Here is a 23461-nt window from a genome sequence, read left to right as displayed (position 1 = left end):
GTGGGAGGAGAGAGAATAAGAGGAGGAGGAAGAGAGCAAACTGAGAGCGAACAGGAGCATTACATCATTCCTGACCTCATTAGGGCTTTTCTCTCTCCCACCGCTGCCCCCCACCCCTCACTCGGCTACTCTGTCTAGCTCTCCCACATATCCTGTGTGCTGGTCTGTTACGTGGAATGCTCAGCATTGTGCGCCTAGCTGCTGCACTGTGAATGGGGGTGTGTTTTAACAGTCCTTTAAGGCAGAAAAGCAAAAAGGTCTAATTGTGGGCACGAGCTCGGCTTTAGTCCTTGGGTGGTAAGGATAAGCAGTTGTTGCAGCCTTGGTACCTTAAGTTACCTGTACATGACAAATAGGTACATGCCATTCTGTAGAACACTGAAGTTATAACATTGAAACAGTGGCTGGTATGTTGTTTTCCTGCTGTACAGTATGTCACAATCAGTGTCAGTCTGTAATTCCAAGTCTGCTGCACTCTGGTGGACAACAGTACCCATTACAGTTTATTTATCTATAGTCCCTGAGGCATTTTTACACAGACGCACTCAAACCACCAAAGTTTATGTTTTCATTCAGTTTTGACCATAAGCTAGAATATTGTCCGACCTTTATAGTACAATTTAACATGGCAGTAAAGCTCCAAATATTTCTTTTGTGAATACAATAGGTTCTTGTTCTGCTGAGGTTGTCACAGGTGTTAGTCTACTCACAGAGTCACAGTTTCTAGTGGATCACAGTGTTTAACAAGGTGTTTTATGTTGTTTCATGTCTGCTGCTCTGGGAGGGATGACAAGTGAAGCATCATCTTCAAAACTGTCTCACAGTCATGTCATTTTTCAGATCAGCACTTGGACCCTGTATGGCCTTGTCTTTGTTTGAGATAATTGTGTGAAAAACTAAACAAAACCTGGCAGATGGTCCAAAGCCCAGCTGTTTATGCAGCCTTGGGCTGTATTGGACTGGCTCAGCACAGCTGTTTACAGTAAGGGAACAGAGAGCAGCTCAAACTTTGGCACCAACTTAATTCCTCCCATGTTACTCAATTCAGAGTAACATTGGTAGTTACATGTTTTTGTGGGGGGAAAGTTATTTATATAAATAACATATTAACTATGTAAATCTATGCTTTAAAAATGTAGCCATAAAAAACAATGCACACCTTTAGTGCTGTGTATCCGAAATCAACAGCAGTGTGTCTGATATCGCAAACTAAGTGTGACCTACATTGGCTTGAAAACGGTCCATTTTCTCCTTGAATTACATCTATATTATAAAGACAGCCAAGCCTTCTGTTTGCACATCCCAGATAAAAACGGCTTATCTGACTGCTGTTGTGTTTACACAGACAAAACTATCTTCACACTCCGTAAACATCCAGTCTTGCTACTTGTATTTTTTGATGCTGGGTCATTTTCAGGTGAATTAGTAATTGGTAAAAACATAAAGCTCAAAGGCTCCATCTGTTTCTTGTCTTCACACTTCTCCTCCCTCACAAGTCGTCGGAGTTAGATGACATCTTGAACGACCTGCAGAATGCTCAGCCGCAGATCTTCGGTGAGCCGCGGCCGGTTTCATTGCCCAGTCCCATGGACAAACAGAACATCATCAATGATATCCTGCAGATGTCTGAGACTAACCCAGGTCTGGCAGCACAGCAGCAACACAGAGGCATCGGAGCTGGCATGGGCCCAACGAGTGAGTGCACACTTCTGTCTCACAAATCCTTATGCTTAGAACAGCAGAAAATATTATATTAAAGCTCAACAATGATCAAAAACACCCCCAGTGGATGGAAATTGCCTGGCATTCAAATAAACAACACATGATTGCTATAAATAAGTCATATACTTTTTTTAACAGTACTTTGACTAAAACATATTTGTTTCCATCCTCAGACTTTGCTGGTGTCAGACCTGGCCAACCAGGCAGAGGTCTGCCTGTGAGGAGTGTGTCCCTGGACATGAACACGTCCCCCCAGCAGCCTTTATTACAATACCCTATAAGAGCCACAAGCCCATACACTCTTATGCAGCAGCAGCAGCAGCAGCAACAAGGCATGATGGGAAGTCACAACATGATGCCTAACCAGGCTGGGATGGTCAATGCAGGTAGGTGTTGGGTGTGTGCTGTCATGTGTTAGTGGACACTTCATAGTATCTGACTGTATGCTGCTATCTCTGTTGCTTGAATTAAACCATGAGTCATAACTACAGTCACGGAAAAAATTATTAGACCATCAAAAGTCATCAAAAACAGTGGTTATGCAATCAGGTACTAACTCCTGTGTGTATTATGTGACTAAAACAGACAGAAAAGAAAATATGGAATGCCTAAAAGCACTGTTTTTGACAGTACAATGTGATAGGTATTGATGTAAGAACTTAGGTGATTTTGGTTATTATCAAGAAAACCATGGAGAATGGCTAGATATCAACTCTGAAATTAAACTCTTATGAGCTATTTTTGTTGTCATTGTTATATTTGTCCAACAAATGTACCTTTAGTTGTACCAGGCATTAAAATGAACAAGAAATTGAAGAAAATAAGGGTGGTCTAATAATTTTTTTTCCACGACTGTAGTATTAGAGGTGTTGTTTCACTGTCCTGTGTGCAGTTAATACTTGTTAATGATTTGATTTATGTTCACATTACCCTAGAAACATGCTTAAATGGTAAAACTTCTCACACACGTTAAGGAATAAGTTAAGAATTCCATAAGTTCACACTCTGAAGCAGCTACTCAAGTGGCCAGTAATATAAATTACAGTAAGACTAATGTGTTAAATAGTTCACCGTCAAAAATAGTTGTTCTTGGTACTCATCACATTTTTTCATGGTCACACATAAGAATTACATCTGTCTGTATAATTTATTTGGAACGTGCCATTGCATTTCAAGTTTTGTGGAAAGACCCCCTCTCTTTCTGTCTCTAACCTTGTGGTATACCATATACTGTCATGGCACAGCGACTCACTTCCTGTGACAGGAAATACATAGTCACCCACACTAGCACAAAGGTTTGCTCACAGTTACCCTCACGAGACATTCTCAAACATCCCCTCTAAACTGCTACTACTAAAATTTCTTTTTTTGTTACACTGTTGCAACCTTCAGTGCAAAGTGCATCAATAGAAGTCTGTCCTGAGGCATCACTTCCCCTCCCTCTATTGCTTTATTTCCTTAGGGCTTATGGGTGGCCCGCGTGCAGGTATGCAACACCAGGAAGGCTGGGTCGGCTCAGCCTCTGCTCCTCCGCTTGGAGCATCTGGTCCTGGGCCACAAGGAGCCATACAGGGCAGACTGGGTCCCAACAATGCTCCCATGAGGCCCAACAGTCAGCCAGGACCCCGGCAAATACTCCAGTCCCCAATGATGGCAAATGGTAAGACAGTTTTATTGTTTACAAAATGCTTTTTCAATCACCCTGTTTGAAATGCATTTACGCATTAATGTGTATATACATATATATATATATACTCAGTGGGTTGCAGATTGAAACAACTCATTTTCATTGGAAAAAGATGAGATTTTTTATGACACCAAAGATCAAAAAGGCTTCACGATCATTACCTCAGCCCCGCTGGAGGTTGTGTGGTGGGCAGGATGTAGGTCATGTGCATGTTTTTTGGCAGTGTACAAAATTATCCCAATATTGGAATAATATCGGCGAAGAATTTAGAAAAATATTAGGATACGAATTACCAAGAACATGTTCTGTGCTATATTTGGATCATTCAACAGGAAAAGACATACCAAGTAAGGATAAATATTTGATTTTGAATATTTCATATGAAAAAAAAAGCCATTACACAAAAATGGTGTGACGACAACCCCCCTACCCTAAATAACTGGAGAGACATTGTGGAAGAAATTCACAGCATGGAGAGACTTACTTATATCTTAAGACTACAGCAAGCAACAAGCAAAAATCAATGGAAAAAGTGGAAAATATACAGGATGACAACTGGCACTATGTTCTAAATGTTTGGGTTGTAAAATCTCAAAAATGAAACGATAAAACATAAGTTAAAAAAGAAAGAAAGAAACAACTCATTATCCAGCCTGTCTTAATAAGAACAGAATAATGACAAATATATCTAAAGGTTATGGTGCAGCGGGCTGGTGGCAACTCCCCCACATAAGACTTTAAATATCCCATCATATGTGTATGCAGCAACTTACCAGCAACTTTACTCCAGGATGTGCAGAGTTGAAGACTTTATTGACCCAACTCAAACTCCTGCCTTCATAGTACTTAATTCTGCATGATTTGTTTAACTTCTGTCTGTTTCTCTTATGCAGCCCAGCCTGACATGGACATTGGTATGGTTGGCCACCACTTCTCCCAGCAGCAGGCTCCACCAAACCAGACAGCCCCCTGGCCTGACAGCATGATGCCCATCGAACAAACTGCTTTTGTAAACCAGAACAGGTAAGAGTGCACAGGCAGCAAAATTCACAGGGAGAGAAAGGACATATTACAAGCATGAGCATGTATCACATACATATAAGATATTCCTCTTTGTAACATCACCCTTCTCTGTGCACAGGTCGGTACACTCGGCACCCCAGGATGACCTGTTGTGTAGTTCGGGGATCGGGTCAGGCGATGGGAGTGCAGTAGACGAGGGCGCCCTGATGTCCCAGTTGTACACTGCACTAAAAGACTTTGACGGCCTAGAGGAGCTTGATCGCGCCCTTGGGATCCCTGCTCTGGTAGAACAGGTGCCTTTTGTCTCTAGTACCCTTCACGTTTACTTCTGTCAGGTTTTAGACTTCCATCTTTTATGCTTTTACATTGTTTGATCCGTTTCTGTGGCCTCCTGTTTCAGAACCAGACACTGGATCAGGATCAGTTCTCTCAAGATGCCTCCATGATGCTAGACCAGAAACCCCCCATGTACACGCAGCAGTTTGGTCCCCCACCATCTCACATGGCCCAAAGGGGCTACCCCGGTGCCCCCATGCAAGAGCCAGGCTTTCACCCCATGCCTGGCCAAATGGGTCCACGGCCAGGTTACCCAATGATGAGAATGCAGGCCCGGCCCGGACTCAGGCCCACCGGGGTCGTCCCCAACCAGCCCAACACACTACGGCTGCAGCTCCAGCACCGGCTACAGTCCCAGCAGGTACGTGTGCAGAACCACACCACTCCACTAGAAGAGACACTGATCATTGATCGTTTACTTTTTTGGATGTAACAGCATTGTTTGATCAGTAGCTCCATGATTGCACACACTGATGGGAGTTGTGTAACTATCCTTGAGACTGACATTTTGGCAAGTTGGAAGTGCATGAAAGAAATAGTTTGAACATTGGACGGTTGTTGGTCTTTAAGGGCATTTATGGCAGAGCTAGTCACTATTCACCACTAACAAAATCAAAGAAATGTCAAATCAAAGTCATTACCACAGGACAGGACTCTATTACATTAATGGTTTCAGTATTTTGGCAGTAAACACAGTACATTATAGTCCATGTAAGCTAATGTAATTCATACTCTTTTATTTATAATTTATTTTTTAGTTTAGTTTGTTTTACAACAGCTTAAACAGCATTGATTTTATTTTTGTTTTGAGGAATATACTAGTTTTTATTTAGTGTTAGTTTTTTAGGTATTATGAGGAATCCCTTGATTTAGAGAAGCTGAGAAAGTATGAGGAAGTAATCAAATATGATTTATAAAACCATGATTTACATTATCTATGCCATGTGCTTCCTGTATTCTGTCATTGTTAATGATTATCATTGACTATCATTTCTATTTTTCACTTAAAACTTTTCACTCATAGTTTTAGTCTTAGTTTCACTTGGTTTACTACGATAACCATAACATAGTGGACATCTCTTGTAACCTACTCCTCTATGTCTTGTCTCAGCAGAACCGTCAGCCAATGATGTCTCAGATGAGTAGTGTGTCAAATGTGAACCTACCTCTCAGAGCCAGTGCTCCAAACCAGGTAAATGACCCTTGTCATAACCACGACCAAATATAGTAGGACCTTTGTAGTTTATCATATGTTCCATCTGTACATAAACTAATACTGAGGTCATACATAATATTTACCAGATTAACCAACTAAAACAGTCTAATAGAAGTTGTGTCTGTTCTATTTTTTCTTTTTTTTTTTTTTTTTTAATATGGACGTCTCTCTCTTTTAGGGGACCATCAATGCCCAGATGTTGGCGCAGCGTCAGCGGGAGTTGCTCAGTAATCACCTGAGACAGAGACAACAGCAGCAGCAGGTCCAACAGGCCCAGCAGGTTCAGCAGCAAAGGAGCATGGCCATGAGGGCCCAGGGGCTCAACCTGCCTCCCAACATGGGCGCTGGAGGCATGAGTAACCCCCGGATCCCCCAGGCCAACCCCCAGCAGTTCCCCTACCCGCCCAGCTACGGTACCAGTACAGGCCTGGCCTCGCCACCTCCTTCTACCAGCCCCTTCTCCTCCCCTCTCTCCCCCAGCCTGCCCTCTCTCCCCCCCAATCCCCAGCTCCACCTGCATGGCACCTCCTCCTCTTCCTCCACCTCCTCCTCCTCACAGATGTTGATGGGAAACACAAACATGATGGGCGGACAGTACGGGGCCGTACTCAGCCCCCAAATGCAGCACAGTGCCTTTCAGTTTCCCAACTCAGGTACTCCTCCAAACCCCAGCCTACCACACACCTCACCCGACTACCTGTGTGTGCCATTGTGTCTGTGTGTTGATGTGACTCTGGTTGCACAGCATCACATGCCTTTTAATAGTTGCAGTCATCTGATCTGGAATTGTTTGCACTGATGACTGCATAAATCAACTACCATCGAATAAACCAAATCAGAGTGTATTTCACCCTTCAACAGTAGAATGTAATGTGAATAATTTTCAGTATATGTAGGTATATATTCTCATTGTTCTCTGCACTGCCCAAAATGGTGTCCAGACATACCCTGTTTCTCCACCAGAGGGCAGTCAGAGTACAATAATCAAAGATTATGTCTGACAACAGCACTATAGTTGACCTTTGACTGCTGGTGTTGGCTTTCGAACAGCTGTATCAGTCTGATGTATAATCTAGACAAAAGAGATGATCTAATAAATGATTACTTTACAAATTGATATTTTTGATCTATCCCTCACTTCTTAATTGGATCAGTGGGCTCATGCCAATGCTTGTTTCCTTCTCTCCTCAACCATTTCCTTTTTCCTTTCTCTCCTTCCTCCTTGCTTGTTTTCTGCTTCTGTGCATGTTCATAATCTCAACTACCTGCCTGTAAACCCAGATCCATCCTGGTTTGCACAGTCATCAATCTAACTAATCATCACTTACTTACATTTTCGGTGTTTTAAAATATTTTTCTTTGTGTTGCATGTTTGTGTAAAAATGGTTGCTGCACCTGAGTCACTACACTGGTTTATATGTGAGTTTCTGCAGGTCTACTAAGGTTCACCTGTTTTAATGTGACTACCACAGGTATGAGCCAACAGGCAGATGGAGGGTTTGGGGGTCCTGGCACACCACAGAGCCCCCTGCTTTCTCCACGCATGACCCACACCCAGTCCCCAATGATGCAGCAGGGCCAAGGAAATACTGCTTTTCAGGGCTCCCCTGACATGAACGGTTGGCCGCAAGGAAACATGGGAGGAAACAGGTAAAGATTATGAATGTGTTCTTCATGTACTTAAAGGCTTCATATAAAACCTCTAAAAACTACAGGTCTGTATTATGTATTTTATGTATATATCAAATTACATTATATCAGATGTTTCCAGTAATGCTCAAACTCTGAGAAACAAGTAACTAATATTACTTGAAGCTACAATGGTAGTGAGAATGTGAATATTCAGTGGTGGTAACAGTTTTTGGACACCCCATGCATATGTGATGTAATGCATTAAAAATCACTCTAATGTCATTGAACTCTGCCAAGTATTGGGTCATTCTTTAAACCCACATGTTCCCTTCTGCACGTGCTCTGTTCTATCAAGGTAATTTTGAAACTGTCAGGAACTTAAGTTTGTTATTTTGTAACAATAATCAAAAAATTGCATTTGTTTGTGTCTGTCTGATGCAGCCACACCTTTTAAAACACAAAAAAACATTATTTCATGATAGTATTTGAGATCATATAAAATGTTAAGAGTGTCTGAAAACTTTTTTCCACTACTGTATGTCACAAAATGTTAAGTGAATAAACCCAATAAACTTTTAATATATTTTCTCATTGATGAATATGGTTTCTGTCTGAGTCATCTCAGATTTGGTGGTGAAAATAACTCCCATGATCCCAAGCTACCTCATTAAGTCAACAGATTATGTATATATTGTTTTATTATGGGCTTTAGCAGCAAATATTGCCATACTGTACTGCACATGTACTTATTTATTTACATAAAGAGAATGATAATGTAATCATTTTTTTTATTAATGGAGCAGTACATAACAAAACATGTGAAAGACATGACTACAAATAAGACAAAAACAGATACTGATTACATATTCAATATACATCGGTGTGTATGTGTAAGAGAAAAAAAATGAAAGATAAGACAAAGGAGTTGGTAACGACAGTAAATGATAATAAAAAAAAAAGAGGGGAAAAAAGAAAAAGACATTATCGTTAACAACAGTGGTAATAATTGTGATGATATTAGCATAATAGATAATAATGAACAAAAATACATTACTAAATAACCAATAATACTAATAATAACAGCCGGATAACGGATATTGATAGAAGTTAATAATAATGTTATGGTTGTACAGGGGGTGCCTCTTACGCGGACAAAATGGTCATTGGTTTTCGGGCAAATTCCAGTTTTGAATTTTCCTTCTTAATCAGTGCGACTACTCTCTTCTCCACAGTATGTTCTCACAGCAGCAGGCGTCACCCCAGTTTACTCAACAAAACAACGGCAACATGTACAATGGCAATGGCATGAACCTCAACAATGTCTCCATGGCCACCAATATGGCAACCAGCAGCATGGGCCAGATGGCCGGACAGATGAGCGTCACGTCCATGGCCTCGGGGCCGTCACCCAGTTTGCCCTCCATGGGACAGGAACAGGTAAATATCGGTCCGGATGTGTAAATTTTCTAACAAAAGTCGCATAATAGGAATCGGATGGTGCTGTGTACTGCTGATGACATTAGAGTTCTTAGAAGACAGAAGATTTACAAGTCAAAAACAAAATTGAGCCCATGCAGTTTTTACACAGTAATCAGGGGACCAAGAAAAATAAAAAGGTTCTTCTTTCGGTCTTTGTACTCCGAGGTGTACGTATTCGTTTGTGTGATCGTAAGCCCTCTTAAGTGTTTGGGTACGCTTATTGAACAGCCACGCTAGTGAATAATTTACTCTGCAGTTTATGTAACTCCGCTGGCCAGTGTTCTGGTACTTGCCTTGAACTTAGAGGACAATGATGTAATTAGCAGTGGGCACTTTAGAGCCAGACCATTTAGACTGTACACACAGACATTACCCTATGAAAGACCGGTACATCTGGTCACTGCGTTCATCAGCTGGTTCGCTTCAAAACATGACTCTGTCAAACCAGCGCACGACTCAACCTAAACTGGCAAAAAGACAAGTCGTACATACACGACTCACCCCCTCTGAAAATGATCCTAAACAAATTGAACTTGAATGAAAGGTTTTTCTCCATCGACAGTCATTTCTGTTTTTTTCTCCATCATTTATGTCAACCAAGTTAATCATCCTCTCTTTGTCTCACTGGTATTGTTAGCATGGTGTGTAAATGCACTGATGTCCATGATGCTTTTAAGCCCAATAAAGGCCCATGAATATTTAACCAAGGTACTGCTGTTTGATTGTCTGCACTTCGGACTGTTGTAACATACCAGTTTATCTGTCACTTGATTTACTCCCTTTCCAGGATTATAGGAATATATTGGCACTTAGATTATTTCAATTATTTACCGTTTGGCCATTAGCGCTGGCTGAAATGATTTACTGACTTGTTTTAGGGTTGATGGTGTGTTCTTAGATGGTTTCTAATTGTTTAGCATCTTTAGCACATGAGCTTGATTTACAAGTTCATGTTCTCGAAGTTCAAGTTAAAACAGGGGTGTCAAACATACGACTCGCGGGCCAAAACAGACCAGCCAAAGGGTCCAAGCCAACCCCTGGGATGAATTTGCAAATATAATTTCAGTTCAGGGGCCACATACAGCCCAGTGTGATCTCAAATGGATCAGACCAGGACAATATACTGGAAGGTGTCAGAGCGTCTGTATGTGTGTTTGTCTGCACAGTTCTGAGAAATTGAGATGTTTCTAACTGGCTAATTTGGTGCCTACAGTTGTGGAATAGTCCCATCTCCACATTAGATATCCCGGCAAGTTGATAGGACCAATATTTTGGGAGATATTGGTAATTTTGAAATACAATAGCCTTGCAATCACTTTGCTATGCCCATGATGGTTGATGGGAAGTGCAGTACCACGCTGCATGATGGGAAATGAAGTTAAAAACAGAAACAACACATTTATTAACTTCAGTCCCTAGATATCTGTATTACTATGTGCTAGTAATAACATAATAATCTAGAAATGATGAAGACTCCAAAGTTTATCCTTGGTTTAATGTGGAAATAGTAAAATTGCAATATGAAACTGTCCTTTCACACTTAGATGTGAACATGAAATGCCTTTGTTGATCCACTGTGATCCATAAGTTGTAATGTACCTGTGTTAATGACTTGCACTATCATGTCATTTTACTTTTTTCGCACTAAAAGAAAGAGAAAAATGTGGAGTTGTCATTATTTATAAGTTATTATACGTTATGTATGTGTTATTTTACTGGCCGGACCCACTTGAGATTAAATTGGGCCGCATGTGGCCCCAGAACAATCACCTCTGTGTTACATATTTATAAATGTACTGTTAGGTGTATTGTAATGTGTTGTATGTAACATGTTGTAATATGGGGGAAGCCGTGGCCTAGATGGCTGGAGAGTCGACTTGTGACCGATGGGTCATCGGTTTGATTCCCTGAACTGGCAGATAGTTGCCGGTTTATGCATCCTTGAGCAAGGCACTCAACCCCCCATTAGCTCCCTAGGTGCCTGTTATGGTGAGCCCACTGCTCCTAGTCTGCAGTGTATGATGTATGCATGCATGATCTAGTGATGGGTTAAAGGCAGGAGACAAATTTCAGTGTGTAGTGCATGTGCATGTTTACATGTGTGAACCCCCCCCTGACAAAATAAAGATTCTTAATCCATAATTATTATTTTTTTGTCTTGACAGAAGTACTGTTGACCCTCATGGAGTTCTCAACCTGAACCTCAGTGATCAGCTGGTGCAAGGAGCGTGTCGGCCCTTTAAAAATTGTACAAATACGACATGTAACCACCCGATGGCCCCTTGGACCGGCCGGGCCGTGCCCAGACCCATCTCCCTGGACTTCCTCTCTCCCCTCCCCTCCCCCCCCTCCCCCTGAGTTTGCCGTCTGTCCCGGCCAGGCCCCTCTGGCGGCCCCAGCCGGAGGAGCCCGGTCCCGAACAGACAGGACATGTGAAGAAGGCTGGGGGAAGGATGGCGGATCTCTGTCCAACATGCCTCATCCTCCTGGAGGAGAGCCTCATGATGAGCCAGTCTGTCTGCTTGTCCAGCTGCATTCACCGTAGTGTGACTTACTGTAGGCCTCCCCTCCCAGTGGGGGACACTGACTTAAGGGGCAGCAGTGGGTGGGATCCCTCGTTCTGATGAATGTATTCCTCTCAGTGGACAGCGGCCATTTACAATCTCATCTCAAAAAATTACGTACACTGATTTTTTTTTTTTTTTTTGTTTGACGTCATACCTTTCTGACGCATTTGTGACTTTTCCACATATTTCCAAAATGGCAGCAAAGACTCCAAGTTAAGTTCAGAATTACGGACGGATCTCGAAACACTTAGCCGGTTTTGCCTTTTTGCTGTTCTTTATTTTAATATTATTATTTTAGTTTTTTTTTTCTTGTGACAATTAAAATGTAGAATGAAGATATGGTTGAAAAAACTGATCTTGAAAAACACTGCAGAAGAATGGTTGGAGTGGAATGATGATTTGTATGATTAGATTAATTTAGTGAAGAGGTTTATATAGTGTATTAAATTAAGTTTTATTTTTCTGTATAGATTCATTTTAATTATTTTAGATGATTCTTTATCCTAGTAGCAACGAGAAAAAATATTTGTAAAAGTGTGAAACAGGCACTTTTTTATAATTTTAACAGTAACAGTGGTTGTATTCTTTCTGAGAAGATTCTTCTATTAACCTGATTAATGGATTATACTTTGGTCCTGTAGTTTCAGAGGAAGATGTCAAAATCAAATATGGTTTAAAGATGAATTACAGAGATTGTACATACAATAAGTAAAGCTTTTTTCTATTTATTTTATTCCTTAGGGTATTTGTTCCCCCTGTCTGGTCACAACTGCCCTCGAAGCAGAGCGGTGTTGTTCTCCTTTTTAATTTGTTTCGTTTTATTTTGGGAAGCGGATCAGGAGTGTGTTCTGATGTTCTGGTACGATGCAGACAGGGGTGGGGGCGGGCGGTAGGGATGGGTATTAAGGGGGTGTGCTGTGTATACAGTGTACAGATTATCGCTTGCTTCTCTGCCTTTAGCATAGAGCACCACAAAAAGTTAAAAAAAAAAACTAGACAAAAAAAACAAAACCAACAGGACAAATTCAACACAGCCATACAAATACTAAAAAAACAGAAGTGTGCTTTCTATGTTGTCTGGAGTGAAAAATGCTTCATACAAGCTGCTAGGTGCAAACTGTTCTGGTGTGATGTAAACAAGCAATAACGATTACTTGAGAATCTCTTGGGGTTTTTTTGTGTTTTTCTTTTTGTAATTTTTGTACAGATTCCTGAATAAAAAGGACACGTTTTTTGCTCCACGTTTGGATGCAGTATTAAACACAGTTTTTTATTGCAGTTTGTACCAAGAAACACTACATCCACACACGCGTTCCTATTATATTATGCAGCATTTGGCTGAGGGCTGGAGAGGGATGTAGTTTGGAATCACGGGCTCAGACACACACCCCCCCCTCCCCTGTCGACGCTCGCCCTCTCTGCCTCCAGCCATTCTTCTATCGCAGAGGTCAGAGTTAAGACTGCACGGTTCACCAGACCTGCTCTGACAGACACTTAGCCATATTTTATGACCTCAGGCAGTAAGTTCAACTATAAAGTGTTCAGTAATGACATGCTATTCTTGTGCCCCGATAAAAGGGGGGGGTGTTTAGTTCGACCTTCACAAGATGGAAAGCAAGTCATTTTCTCTAACCTCAAAAGTACATTTTCCTCAAAAACAAAACTTTTTTATATGAAATATTTTAAACCCAGGACAGACGTGGAGCAAGCCAAATAATCTTCACCTTTCAATTGGATTTACCGCCTTTTTTTTTTTCTTTTTCTTAGTAAAAGACCTGTTGGTTCGCATGCTTTGAGGTCCACACAAACAAGAAATGTATGATGTCACTTAACAGGGTCTAATGTAGATACCGAAGCATTAAACCGGAAGAGAATCATTCTGAATGTATTGTCATTAAAGGCCTGAAAGTGTAAGATGATGTGTAACAGCTACTCTTCTCAGCATTTATGTCGAAAGTTTCCCATTGTTGCTTCTGTTTTTCTTGAATTGTGTTCTGTACTAAATTTGAAGCTGTAGCAGTCAACTTTGGGACAAAGGAAGTCTGCAGTAATCTATATATAATATATATATTTTTTTGGTTGTCACCACTGCAGACGCCCTGCGGCTGTTTGGCTGTAGGCCTCCTCCATCACACTTTTTGATAAATGCTGACTTGATTGTAAGATACAGTCGTGCAGAGCTAGCTTTTTTGAGCCATTTTAAAGAGTGATTCACACAGCCCTTTGCAAAATTTCCAAAGATTGTCAAGATTTTGAAAAGACTTAAAAGCCATGTGGTAGCAATGCATTTTTTAGCATTTATAATGAGGACAGGTGCAAATAAGTGATTTTTGCCCCTTACAAATATCCAGGCTTTGAACCCACAAAACAAAAATATTTTTTCTCTTAACTTATGGTTTTGAAGAACTTTAAATGCCCTTTTGTATTGTCTGCCAATTTCGTAGAGCTAAGATGCAACCTTGAAATGCTAAAAAAAAAAAAAAAAAAACCCTAGCATAATGCCTTAGATTTCGTCCGTTCTTGTTCTTGTACATTACACCGCTGTCTGTATAAATTTGTATAATGACTTGTGTACAATATTGAATGGGTGCATCATTGTTCAGCTCTTCTTCGTTGCTGGAGACTCAGTCACAGTTGATCTGTCTTTTTCTCATCGCTCTGTTGGGTTGGAGAGTCTGTTGATTCATTTCCCCGTCACTGTTGAGCTATGTATGGACAGGATGATGCATAGGGATACTGAAGCAATATGTAATATACTATATGGACTTTCTAAAGAAAGCTTACTGTTGTGTTTTCCCGAGATTCTTTTTTTTTTTTTTTTTTCTGCATTGTTCACAGGAATCACACTGTACACCCGCATCGACCTTTGTACCTTTAGTGTGTGTGAGCGTTTTATGCAAAATTAGATATACAAGAGAAGTTAAAACCACAGTTATGCAAGTTGTGAACTAATATGGCTTCGCTGACGCTATTTGCCTTGTAAATAAAGAATTCTGTTATTGCAATATTTAACTGAGTGAGTCTTATTTCACAGGGGTAAAATCGGAAATGAAGATTGGGGATTTAACCCATAAAGACCCAAACTTCCACTGGGGATTGGAACTATCTAGTTATGGAAACTGTTTAATACTGTTGATCCACTAATCCTATTAATACATGTAAATATTTGGTGTAAAATGCAGTTTGTCACCTTTTCATGGTCATCAGATATGACTCATTTGGACATTCAGATGCTCCGTAGTTACCATGGAAACACCGTCATCTTCTACAACATTGATTCAACAGTAAAACCCATGGAGTTGGATCAATGACTGGATGGAGACACTGGGTTTATGTTCAGGTAATGCAGTGGTTCCCAACCTTTTTTGGCTTGTGACCCCACTTTAACATCACAGATTTCTGGCAACCCCAGACATTCGAAATGGAGACATTTTTTTTAATGCTAAAATTAATTTGTTTTTGATCATGTAATAGTTTGCTATACTATGTTGCAAATAAATGTTAATTTTAGACAACATTTAGGCATTTTAATTTTATTTTCCTTGGTCAGGATATGTACAGTCAGTCCAGCTTGGATTTACAAGGCTGACAATTAATACTGAAAAAACAAGAACTCAAACTATGAATTATGAAAGAGCTGCAGCATCTGAAACCGACCACAATGAACATTTGACAGATAAACAGTACCACAGTGCTTCAGTTTCAGCTTCAAAGTTTCTCATGTCTTTTATGTATTGTGATTGTCTCTCTCAACTCACCATATATTTTTTATTTGTGAGTTTTGTTTGGGTTTTTTTTTGTCAATTATTAGAAATTTCAGGCAACCCCACATGGGGTCCCGACCCCAAGGTTGAAAAACACTGAGGTAATGATATATTTTACTGAAAAAGTCACTTTTTCTGCAGTTTTGTCTGTTTTTGATATAATAACCCTCAACTTTAATCTGAGCTTTAATGAACATTTACATGATCAGTGAATTAAATATAGGAAAAAACTTGATTTTTACTGAAAAAAATTATAAAATACAAAGGATGATATTATGATAAATGGTGATAAATCACTTAAGAAAAGTTAAATACAGAGGAAAACTCATTTGGAAACTGCCATAAAAGTAACACTGGGTTTTTATGGGTTAAGAAAAAAAAACTGAAGGCCTTCAATGTGATTATTCATGTATTTATTTTATTCTGTATAAGCTTTTTAAAACATTAAAAGTGGATGCAGTATCCTATTTTACAGCTTAATCGAACAAATCGAAAATGAGTCAAACTGAAGCAAAATGACGTTTTATTCATTTTACAGAAAAGCTGAGAATTCCATAATTGCGTAAATGACGTATCCAAGGCCTATGTGCAAGTTGAATTCTGTATTTATACTTTGACAATTTATGGGACCATCTAAATATAGAGACATGAACACCTTGAAAATCCTCTGCACCGTCATCAAGAGGAAGACAAAAGGTGGAGAAGCAATAAATAAAGCGTGTTTTTACGCATTAAAGACGCAACAGTCACATGACAGACTGATGGAAAATATGCAAAGACGCAGCAAACACCGATTCCTCATTTTTTCCGTTAATTTGCTTTTTTTTAGGCGTGGAATCCTTATATTGTATATTGACCAAATGTCATTTTCTGCAGATAAATGCTCTTAATGACAATACATTTTTTGGAATTAGTGTGTAGAATTACTCCAGTATTATAAGTTGTCTTTTAAATATGAAGTTATAATAAAAATAACTCGTTTTAATTGACTTGGATAAAATATGCATGAAGTCAGCTGCAAAATGTGCCATTCAAACTCGTAAATATCAGTCTGTTTTTCTGTTTTTATCTCCACATTCACCTTAAACATTCCACCTGGAGGTCCCTCAGATAACATCTGATCAAGTGTGAGTGTTTTACTGGAGGGAGGGGGGGGGGTAAATGGAAATGTGTGGAAACCTCTCTTCATCAGCGTCCTTTAACAGGGTGGGTTGTCCCTAAGAAGAAGAAGAAAACACACGGATCCAGCCTATTCTAGTGGGGCTTTGAGATGCATGAGGTTGAGCTGATCCCTGACCAATAGGAGGAAGGAGCAGGGGCGCATCTGGAGCAGACCTGAGTGTGTACAGTACTGGTGCCCTCAGATGACCACAGAACCCCCACACAGGATACAGAGGAGTCCAGACCTGTCTAGTCCAGACCAGACCACGACATGACCCACACTTTTTCACTGGAAACCATCTCATCTTAAACCGAGGTAAGCTTCTTCTTCTTCTTCTTTTTTTTTTTTTTTTTTTTTTTTTTTTTACTTCTAATACAAAATCACTGCATCAGACTCATATTTGCACAGAAATCTACAAGTTCTAGTCGCATCTTTCTCATGTGATTATAAGGAAATGCACATTTATATCTTTTTTTTCTCCTCATCTATCTGCTGTTAAATACAATAACATCATCATGCTCTGCGAATGTCAATGCTGATGTTATGAAAAGACAACAGGGTCATTGTAAAGTCTATAAAGAGGCTTTATTAATGTTGACCTCTGCTCTGGCCGCCTTTTGACCCTGATTTGTCTTTCTATTTACTGGTTGATTGGTAAACGGTTCTGAAAAAGACACGCCATGTACCATTCAGCCATTTAAAACTACTAATGAACATTTTAAGTGTGTGGGGCGTGTGTGTGTGTGTGTGTGTGTGTGTGTGTGTGTGTGTGTGTGTGTGTGTGTGTGTGTGTGTGTGTGTGTGTGTGTGTCCGCTCAGCTGGAAATATTGCAAAATCGGCTGTCCGGTTTCACTGAGGACTGGAGTTTTTATAGTGAACTGAATATTTTCACGAGCAGTGGGTGTGGATGGTGTTTAAGGGAAATGATTTAAGTCACTAAGTTGTGAAGCAATAAAAAATATGGTTAAATGGATAGAATTAACCCTGATTTTTTTTTTTTTTTTGATTTTTTTTTTTTTTTTTGCATATTTGATTTTCTTTACATTTTGCAGAGGACATTTTGCATTTTACTGCTGCTGTAGTAACCGATTTCCTGCAAATGATCAATAAAGTATCTATCTATCTATCTATCTATCTATCTATCTATCTATCTATCTATCTATCTATCTATCTATCTATCTTAGATGAAACTTTTCTGCTAGAATTTAGTTCAGTTGCAGCAAATAAAATGCCTGCTGTGAAAATATTATTTATTTAAGTGTGGTAAACCTCTTTAATTGTCATGTTTCCATTTTTAGTTTTCTCGCATTAAACTTTTATAACTCACCCCCTCTCTTTCCTCCCCTCTACCCCCTCTTCTTCTTCTCCTCTCTGCTGAAGGATCCACTTCCACTCCAGCTTTGCCTCCTCCTTTCTACCATGTCTGTGTCCCTGTCCAGCATCCCTATTGTGCTGAAGGACAAGAGCTTCCACGCGGGCATGCTGAAGGGAAGTCCAGCCCGTGGGTTCTACCCCGGCCCCCACCCTTACATGGACTTCCTCCCTCGGACGCACAGCCTCCTCCACCCACTCAAGTCCCTCGGTCGTCTGGTGTCGGACACTCAGGGGTCTTTGCCGGTGAATCTGCACGGCGGAGCCCCCCAGTTCCTCGGTCCCCACGCGTCGGTGCTCCACGAACACGTGTGGAGCGCGTCTGGGATGCCCTACATGAGCCACATGTTGCCCGGACATCCTCTGCTCTCCAAACCGGAGGAGCTGGCCGCAGTGGTGACAGAACACGCCGCCGGTCCACTGTCCACGGACTTCAGCAGCCCGTCCACTGACAGGTCCTCCTCCACCTCCTCACCCCCCAAGGACACTCTGATTCGCCTCAAGAGCGCAGACGCATCTCCGGGAAAAACGCGCACGTTGTATAATTTCAGCGAAGATGACCTGTTCATGGTTCTGTACGGATACTCCGGCAGCCAGGCGCGCAGTTTAGGACACGCAATATCAGGTGTTTCCCTGCTCGAAAACTCAGGTTAGTCAAGTTTTGCATGGAAAAAAAAAAACATAAAATAAGTCTTAACATGAGTTTAATTGTATGTTTGATTTGCTAAACCCAAATTCCTTCGGAAGCAACATGATCCTGTTTCTTTTCTTCATAGTTTCTGAAAACCAAATTCTTCCACTGGACAAAGAATCACTTGATCTCCCAGATGGTAAGTCCACTTAAGTTCCATCAACATCTGTCCTCCAGTATATGTGTGTTTTGTTTTTTTTTTAGTTTTAGTTCTTACTTTTATTTATTTAAAAGGGGACAGTGCGTATTGATTCAAGATTCAAGAATGTTTATTGTCATTATGTGCACATAAAAGTTTGCTTACAGGTCTCAGCAACATAAAAAATATATAAAAGCACTCAAGAATATGTACATCATTTATAGAAAGAAGTGTAAAAACAGTATGTAGAGTTACTTAAAGTGGCGGAAAAAATTGTTAGACCATCCAAAGTCATCAAAAACAATGGTTATGCAAATCAAGTACTAACTCCTGTGTGTATCATGTGACTAAAACAGACAGAAAAGAAAACATGGAATGCCTAAAAGCACTGTTTTTGGCTGTACAATGTCATAGACATTGATGTAAGAACTGAAGTGATTTTGGTTATTATCAAGAAAACCATGGAGAGTGGAAATATATCAGCTCTGAAATTAAACTCTCATGAGCTATTTTTGTTGTTATCATTATATTTGTCCAAACAAATGTACCTTTAGTTGTACCAGGCATTAAAATGAACACGAAATTGAAGAAAACAAGGGTGGTCTAATTTTTATTTATTTATTTAATTATTTATTTACCGCGATTGTATATTAACATAGAATACAAACAACACATCATCAAACATTACAGCAAAACAGACAGTTTACGACCTACGATGAAAATCTATGATATAATAAGAAAACACAGGACAACAAACATAATAACATACATATTTGATTATAAAGGTTTGGATGAAGCCTAACAGGGTTTTGATAATATGTTTTGCAGGACTGTGCATCCTCCAGGCAGCCTGGGGAAACGTCACCCACTGTGGAGTGTTCACAGATAAAAGCAGCATCCCTAAAGGGACACGTTTCGGCCCGTTTCAAGGCAAACTGGTCAATACCAGCGAGATCAAAACATACGACGACAACACTCTGATGTGGGAGGTAAGGTTTGGCCTTTTACAGCTCAAATATGATGATTAATATAAGATAAGATGATTCTGATGAATGAAAATGTTCTTCCCAGGTGTTTGAGAACGGCCGTCTGAGTCATTTTGTGGATGGCAGGGGGGGCTCTGGGAACTGGATGTCTCTGGTGAAGTGTGCGCGTTTCCCCGAGGAGCAGAACCTGACGGCCATTCAAGTGCAGGGGCAGATCTTCTATGAGTCCTGCAAGGAGATCAAACCAGGCCAGGAGCTGCTGGTGTGGTATGGGGACTGTTACATGCAGTTCCTTGGCATCCCACTGACTCTGAAAGATCCCAGAGAGGAAAACAACAGTGTTCCTCCCACTGAAGGTCAGAAAATAACTGAACCCCCTGAGACCCAGCAATGTTTGTCCTCTGCAGTGGACAAGAGTTTAACAGCTGTACTTAAAAAAAAAAAGTTGTCCACTGCAGAGGACATTTCATAAAAAAAAAACTGTAAAATGCATCTGTAAAAAAAAAAAAGTTCCAATCAAGGCAATTATTTAATGTCAAAAAACCTAAACTTTTACTTACTGGAATCTGCGTCTGCTTTATTTATCATCACACTAAATCTGTCTATTTGTATCTCTCCCTGTAGATACTGGTGAGGGTTACAAATGCGACAGGTGCGGGAAGGTGTTCGCATACAAATACTACAGAGACAAGCATCTGAAATACACCCGCTGCGTGGACCAGGGAGACAGGAAGTTCCCCTGTCACCTCTGCAACAGATCCTTCGAGAAAAGGGACAGATTACGGATTCACATCTTGCACGTTCACGAAAAACACAGGCCTCATAAGGTACAGAAACCATGCGTGTGCACGTACATGCCTGAAGTAATCACCCTGAACATTCTAACATCGCATTACGCACATTTACGCACAGTGGACGTGCGTAAAAGTTTGCGTGGTGCTGAAAGGACAGCTCCCTGCAGCGTCACTTAGAACTGGATGCTTCAAAATTTTTATCGGCCTCATAAAATCACAAATGACTGTAAGGAAGTCCACTCAATAAATACAATATGACCTAAGGATAAAAAGAACACTATCTGCAGAACTAGTTACTTTTGCTTTCCTTTAACTTGTATCTAAACAGTAGATATGTGTGTTCTTCCTTAGAAATATACCCAATGAAGTGAAAATAATTTACTTTAAAAAATGCATTTTTATCATTCTGTTTTGCAGTGTTCAGTGTGTGGAAAGAGTTTCTCACAGTCATCCAGCCTCAACAAACACATGCGGGTGCATTCTGGAGAGCGGCCTTACAAATGCGTTTACTGCAATAAGGTAAGACATCATTTTTATTATTTTATTCCTTTTTCGTGTTCTCTTTTTCTCATTACTTTTTTTTTTTTTTAATTTTTATTTATTTATTTATTTATTTTTTATTATTATTTTCCTCTGCAGGCCTTTGATTAAAAAGCAATACATTTTTATCAAATCAACATTATAATTATCTATTTAGACTTTACCTGATCATGCTTCGGCACTTTCGAGATTTTCCTTTAACGTTGTGTTACTATTTATTTTATCCTATGACTTATATATATATACTGTATATATTTTTAAGAGGCCTATCTAAAGGCCCAGCAGGCTCACTAGTGGTCTTCCCACTGCACTTAACATTTTCTGAACCCGCTGTCTCATTCTAGATCCATTTAGTGCTTCCTTGTTTCATGGTGCATTTAGTGGCTGATCCTCATTATTGTTGCTCTCTCCGGGCACGCTTCGCCGACACACTTAGATGCTAATTATCGCCAGATGTACACCCACCCTTTTGTAGGCCGAGATTATACTTTTAATTTACGGTCTTGGAATGAGCAGAAGTTTCTTTGTTGAATTGTTCTACACATCCTCCCTTTTTTTTATACACACCCAAAGGAGGTTTTGTTTAAGCTAACTCGCCTTTTCCTTTTAGCTTAGACAGTAAAGAGACACTTTAGGTCATTGTATAAACAAGATAGGTGACAGAGTTGCAAGGCCAATACCAAAAAATATTTATAAGTAACTGCAAAAATATTAAATTTATATTCAATAAGAGACAACTCTAAACAACAGAAATACTGTGAAGGCCTTTGTGTCGAATCTGTGATTTGTGATACAAGGCTGCGTAAGTAAAATTGCATTAGCTACTTAGTTAGTATATAAAAAAAAAGTGTTGAATCTGCGGTTGCCTGTTGTAAAGCAAGTGCTGTCATTATATTAGCCCTGAAATGGCAAACAAAAAATAATCAGAACGGTAAATGAATGAATAAATTATTAAACAAATAATAAAAATGTAAAAACTATATATTTTTTCCCCTCTCTCCTTTTCTTCCAGGCCTTTACTGCGTCCAGCATTTTACGGACGCACATTCGCCAACACTCCGGGGAGCGACCCTTCAAGTGTAAGCACTGCGGGAAGGCCTTCGCCTCCCACGCCGCCCACGACAGCCACGTCCGGCGGACACACGCCAAAGACAAACCCTATCCCTGCGACATGTGCGGAGCTTCTTTTCAGGATGAGCAGGAACTTAAATATCACATGAAAAGCCATAAAAGTAAGAAAATGCTTCTTCAACACCCCATTTAGTTCCAGACAGCCTCTCAGTGGTAGCCTATATTGTTTTGTTTTGTTTTGTTTTTTTCTTATAAGGTAATATTAATTTAAGTTGACATTTTTATTACACAGATAGCGGTAAACAAAATGTGTGACTTTCCCCTTTTAATTAAATTGTATTGTTTAAAAGCTAAAGTTAATATATCATATTATTTAATTCGAGATTAAATTTGTGCATTAACTCTATAATTGTTCCATTGTTTGCACTGTGATTTTTTTTTTAAATGTTTTTTCCTCTCCGACAGAAAGACAGCTCTTGGACAGCACAGTAGTTCTTCCGTCTCCACCACAAACCGGATTACAGGAGGACAGTCCGACACTACAGAAAAACACCAATCCAAACTTTTCGTACACCGGGTTGACAGTTTTGAACCCAGAATATCGGCCCTGGAACTAATGGACTGCAGGATAAATTCTATTACATATAACCGACAATTCTGGATGAAAGGCCATTATTCTCTTTCTTAGAAAACACCAGAGTGAAGGAAAATTGTAGAGATACCATGAGAGGTCATCTAATAATTATGGCAGGAATATTATGCAAATGTTTTTCTTAATGTAACTGCTGCTTATGAGGGGAAAAAATGTTTTTAGACTATAAGCATATTTAAAAAGGCTCGATAATTAAAGTTGTTGAGCAAAGTGTGTTTAAATCTATTTATATTTCTGTGTGTTGTTTAGTTGCTTAAAGCTAAGGTTTTGTAGACCCAATGTGATAATATGTAACACCTATTATTATTATTATTATTATTATTATTATTATTATTATTATTATTATTATTATTATTATCGACATTTACAAAAGCTTGAAAAGCAAAGCTATTTTTGATTGTTGTGGATGTGAACATATTTCTGTAAATAGTTATTAATCTTAAACTCTTTAATTTATATTGTATGATAATATTTTTACTGTAACGTAACGCTAAATAGTGTCCTGATTTTTTTCTCCATGAGCGTCCGCTTTTTCATTAATAAAAATAATAATAATAAAAAAAATAAAATAAAATATCAGCGCATGATAATGTGGTTGTCGGCTCTGGTTTGTGAACAGATTCAGCAG

At 39.7% G+C, this 23461-nt stretch overlaps 2 protein-coding genes across 2 annotated transcripts in view; both read left to right on the top strand.

Moving 5' to 3' along the window:
- The window catches only part of ncoa2 (nuclear receptor coactivator 2), a 59569-nt gene extending 44902 nt beyond the window's left edge, over window positions 1-14667 (top strand). The window contains 11 exon segments of the mRNA XM_030122988.1: window positions 1497-1695; window positions 1896-2108; window positions 3185-3382; window positions 4303-4432; window positions 4551-4716; window positions 4833-5129; window positions 5880-5960; window positions 6163-6637; window positions 7457-7634; window positions 8849-9053; window positions 11261-14667. Of these exon segments, the coding sequence (XP_029978848.1) occupies window positions 1497-1695; window positions 1896-2108; window positions 3185-3382; window positions 4303-4432; window positions 4551-4716; window positions 4833-5129; window positions 5880-5960; window positions 6163-6637; window positions 7457-7634; window positions 8849-9053; window positions 11261-11272 (2154 nt within the window). The 3' untranslated portion in view covers window positions 11273-14667.
- A 3341-nt stretch (window positions 14668-18008) lies between these two features.
- prdm14 (PR domain containing 14) lies at window positions 18009-23180 on the top strand. The gene is made up of 8 exons (XM_030123735.1): window positions 18009-18609; window positions 18737-18790; window positions 19619-19779; window positions 19862-20132; window positions 20401-20603; window positions 20988-21089; window positions 22123-22342; window positions 22647-23180. The coding sequence occupies exons 1-8, from the start codon at window positions 18009-18011 to the stop codon at window positions 22796-22798; spliced, it is 1764 nt and encodes a 587-aa protein (XP_029979595.1). The 3' UTR covers window positions 22799-23180.
- Window positions 23181-23461: the final 281 nt, after the last annotated feature.

Source organism: Sphaeramia orbicularis, chromosome 20 (genome assembly GCF_902148855.1).
Source record: "Sphaeramia orbicularis chromosome 20, fSphaOr1.1, whole genome shotgun sequence".
NCBI lineage: Eukaryota > Metazoa > Chordata > Actinopteri > Kurtiformes > Apogonidae > Sphaeramia > Sphaeramia orbicularis.
This window is presented reverse-complemented; position numbering and strand designations above follow the sequence as displayed.